At 36.7% G+C, this 2500-nt stretch overlaps 1 protein-coding gene and 1 long non-coding RNA gene across 2 annotated transcripts in view; one reads left to right on the top strand and one right to left on the bottom strand.

The window, feature by feature from the left end:
- LOC123501063 overlaps positions 1-2500 on the top strand; it is an 8995-nt gene that overhangs the window by 1491 nt on the left and 5004 nt on the right. The gene's annotated exons all lie outside the window — the stretch shown is intronic.
- Positions 1187-2500, bottom strand: part of LOC123501060 (protein big brother-like) — a 21678-nt gene continuing 20364 nt past the window's right edge. The window contains 3 exon segments of the mRNA XM_045249642.1: positions 1187-1535; positions 1705-1866; positions 2444-2500. The exon segment at positions 2444-2500 is cut by the window's right edge and continues 60 nt beyond it. Coding sequence (XP_045105577.1) covers positions 1708-1866; positions 2444-2500 — 216 coding nt within the window. The 3' untranslated portion in view covers positions 1187-1535; positions 1705-1707.

Raw genomic sequence — 2500 nt, 5'->3', positions numbered from 1 at the left:
TTCCTTCTTTATCACATATTCTCTAGTCACACTTTTTAGCCAATTTTCCTTCTTCTCCCTTTGGTTTCTCATTTTCCTTATTCCTTTCATTCTCTTCCTTTTATTTATCTTATTTTTTCATTCTTCCTTTATTTATTATTCTGTCTTCCTCCATTGTCTCTATTTTTCTCTTTTATTTCTCTCCTTCTTCTTCGCTTATCATGTTTTTCCCCCTTCCTCCCTTTTATCACTATTTCTGTTTCGCCCCTTTTCGCTAACCGTTAATTCAAAGTGTAGCAGACGCAGCGACCGTTAGTGACCGTTATTTCCGTTAGTGACGAAGCGATTTGAATATTTGAAAAGTTAAAGGAAAGTTTAAGAGATTTTTGAAATTTTTATTGTTATTGTTATTGTTATTGTTGTTTTTTTGTTTATATATATATATTTTTAGCACTTAAATTAGCGTTTATTTATTTATATTAATATTTTAAGTATTTTTTTTATATATATATAATCTCTTTGTTTTGTTTGTTTGTTTGTTTGTTTTTTTGTTTTTTTTTTCGTTCAGCCTCTTTTGTCTTGAGTGTCAAATTGTTTTCAGTGTTTTTTTTTTAAAGTTTCGGTTCAAAATCACGTGTTTTTTTTTTTTTTTCAGTTTAATTTTCAATGTGTTTTTTTTTCTTTGTTCTTTTCTTTATTTGCTTCTTTTGTTTTTATTTTGTTTTGATATTCGTGTTTTTTTTTCTTCATTTTCTTCGTTCTCTTAATTTACGAAGCACATCAATTTCACCTCATTTCTTCCCCTTTATATTTTTCTCACTTTTTTTCATTTATTTCTCTTTTTTTATAGACATACATAAAATTTTTTGGGAATCGTAAATTTCCTCATTATTTCCCCAACGAAGCACTTTTTTTTTTCCTACAATTGACCGAAAACCTCAATTATTTCCCGCGTTTTTATTTTCATTATTTTTCCTCGCTTTATTTGAATTCACTCATTTATTTTTGAGAATCTTCATCATTTTTTTAGTAATCTTGTAAATTTCACTTTTTTCCTCAAATTTATCGAAAAAAAAACATAAATTACTACTTATATCTTCATCTTTTCAATTTTTCCTCTCTTTACTACGATTTATTTTTGAGAATCTTCATATATTTTTAGTAATCTTGTAAATTTCACTTATTTTCCACCAACTTGCTCAAAAAAAAAAAAACAATTATTTCTCATTTCTACATTTATTTTTCCTTTTTTCCTCACTTTCTTTCAATTTCCTCCTTATTTTCATTCAATTTTTAAGCCACCATATCAATTCCGTCTTTCTTCTTTAAAATTTATCCAAAAAACTCAATTAGTCCCCATATTTGAACGCCTTTCCTTCCCGCGTCACATTTCCCGGCCTGTGATTGGTGGAGAGGTGGGCGGGGCGGCTGTGATTGGCGGAGACGTGGTGCGGGGAGCTTACTGAAGAAGGCGATGACGTGGCGCGCTGTGATTGACTACGCCCCGCCTCGCCCTCTGCCGGCTAGGATTTGCGATATAGGAGGCTGAGGATCTGCTGAAGGGGAAAGAAGAAGAAGAGGAGGAGGAGGAGGAGGAGGAGGAGGAGGAGAAGGAGGAGGATGTTATTTATTATTTATTATTATATTCATCTATTTATCTAGTTAATATTTTCTTTTAATTGTCTATTTGATTTATATATTGTTTCTCTCTCTCTCTCTCTCTACCTGCTAGCGGACTTGTATGTTGGCCTGCTCGGCGTGGGCGTGGGAGTGGGCGTGGTGGGCGTGGGAGGTGGTGGGCACACGGAACGCCCTCTGTTTCTCCTCGAACTCCCTCAGTCTGGCCTTGTATTTTTCGATCTCCTCTCTCAGAAACCGATCTTCTTCCTGGTTTGTGTTAAGGTTAGGTTAAGTTAATTAGTGTGTGTGTGTGTCTGTGTGTGTGTGTGTGTGTGTGTGTGTGTGTGTGTGTGTGTGTGTGTGTGTGTGTGTGTTAGGTTTGTTTGTATTAAGGTTTGGTTAAGTTAAGTGAAAAAAAGTTAGGTTAGGTTAGGTTAGGAAAACAAATTGCCTTCTCTCTTCTTTCCCTTTTTCTCTTTTCCTTCTTCTTTCATAGTCTGTTTTGTCAGTTTATCTCTCTGTACCCATTTCCTCTCTCTCTTTCCCCTCTCTCTCTTTCTCCCCTCTTCCTCTTCCCCTCTCTCTCCCTTTACGTCCTCCCTTTTCCCTCTTGTATGGTGCATTTGTCTCTTTACCTATTCCTTCTCCCCTCTGCCTCTTCCCCTCTCTCCTCTCCTTCTCCCTCTTTCTCTTCCCTTCTCTCTTTTCCTCCTTCTTTCACTATTTTATCAGTTCCTCTCACACATTTTCTCTCTCCTTTCTCCCTCTTCCTTCTCTCCTCTTCTTTTCCTGCTCCTGTCTCTCTAACCATACTCCCCTCTCCCTCTCCCCTCTCAACACTCACCGCTGCAGCCTCCTCGTCGTATTCCAGGCAGCCCACGCCATCCAGCCGCTCCAGGTC

The sequence above is a fragment of the Portunus trituberculatus genome, chromosome 8, assembly GCF_017591435.1.
Source record: "Portunus trituberculatus isolate SZX2019 chromosome 8, ASM1759143v1, whole genome shotgun sequence".
Lineage (NCBI taxonomy): Eukaryota > Metazoa > Arthropoda > Malacostraca > Decapoda > Portunidae > Portunus > Portunus trituberculatus.
Note: the sequence above shows the minus strand (reverse complement) of the source record. Positions and strands in the feature narration are given on the sequence as shown.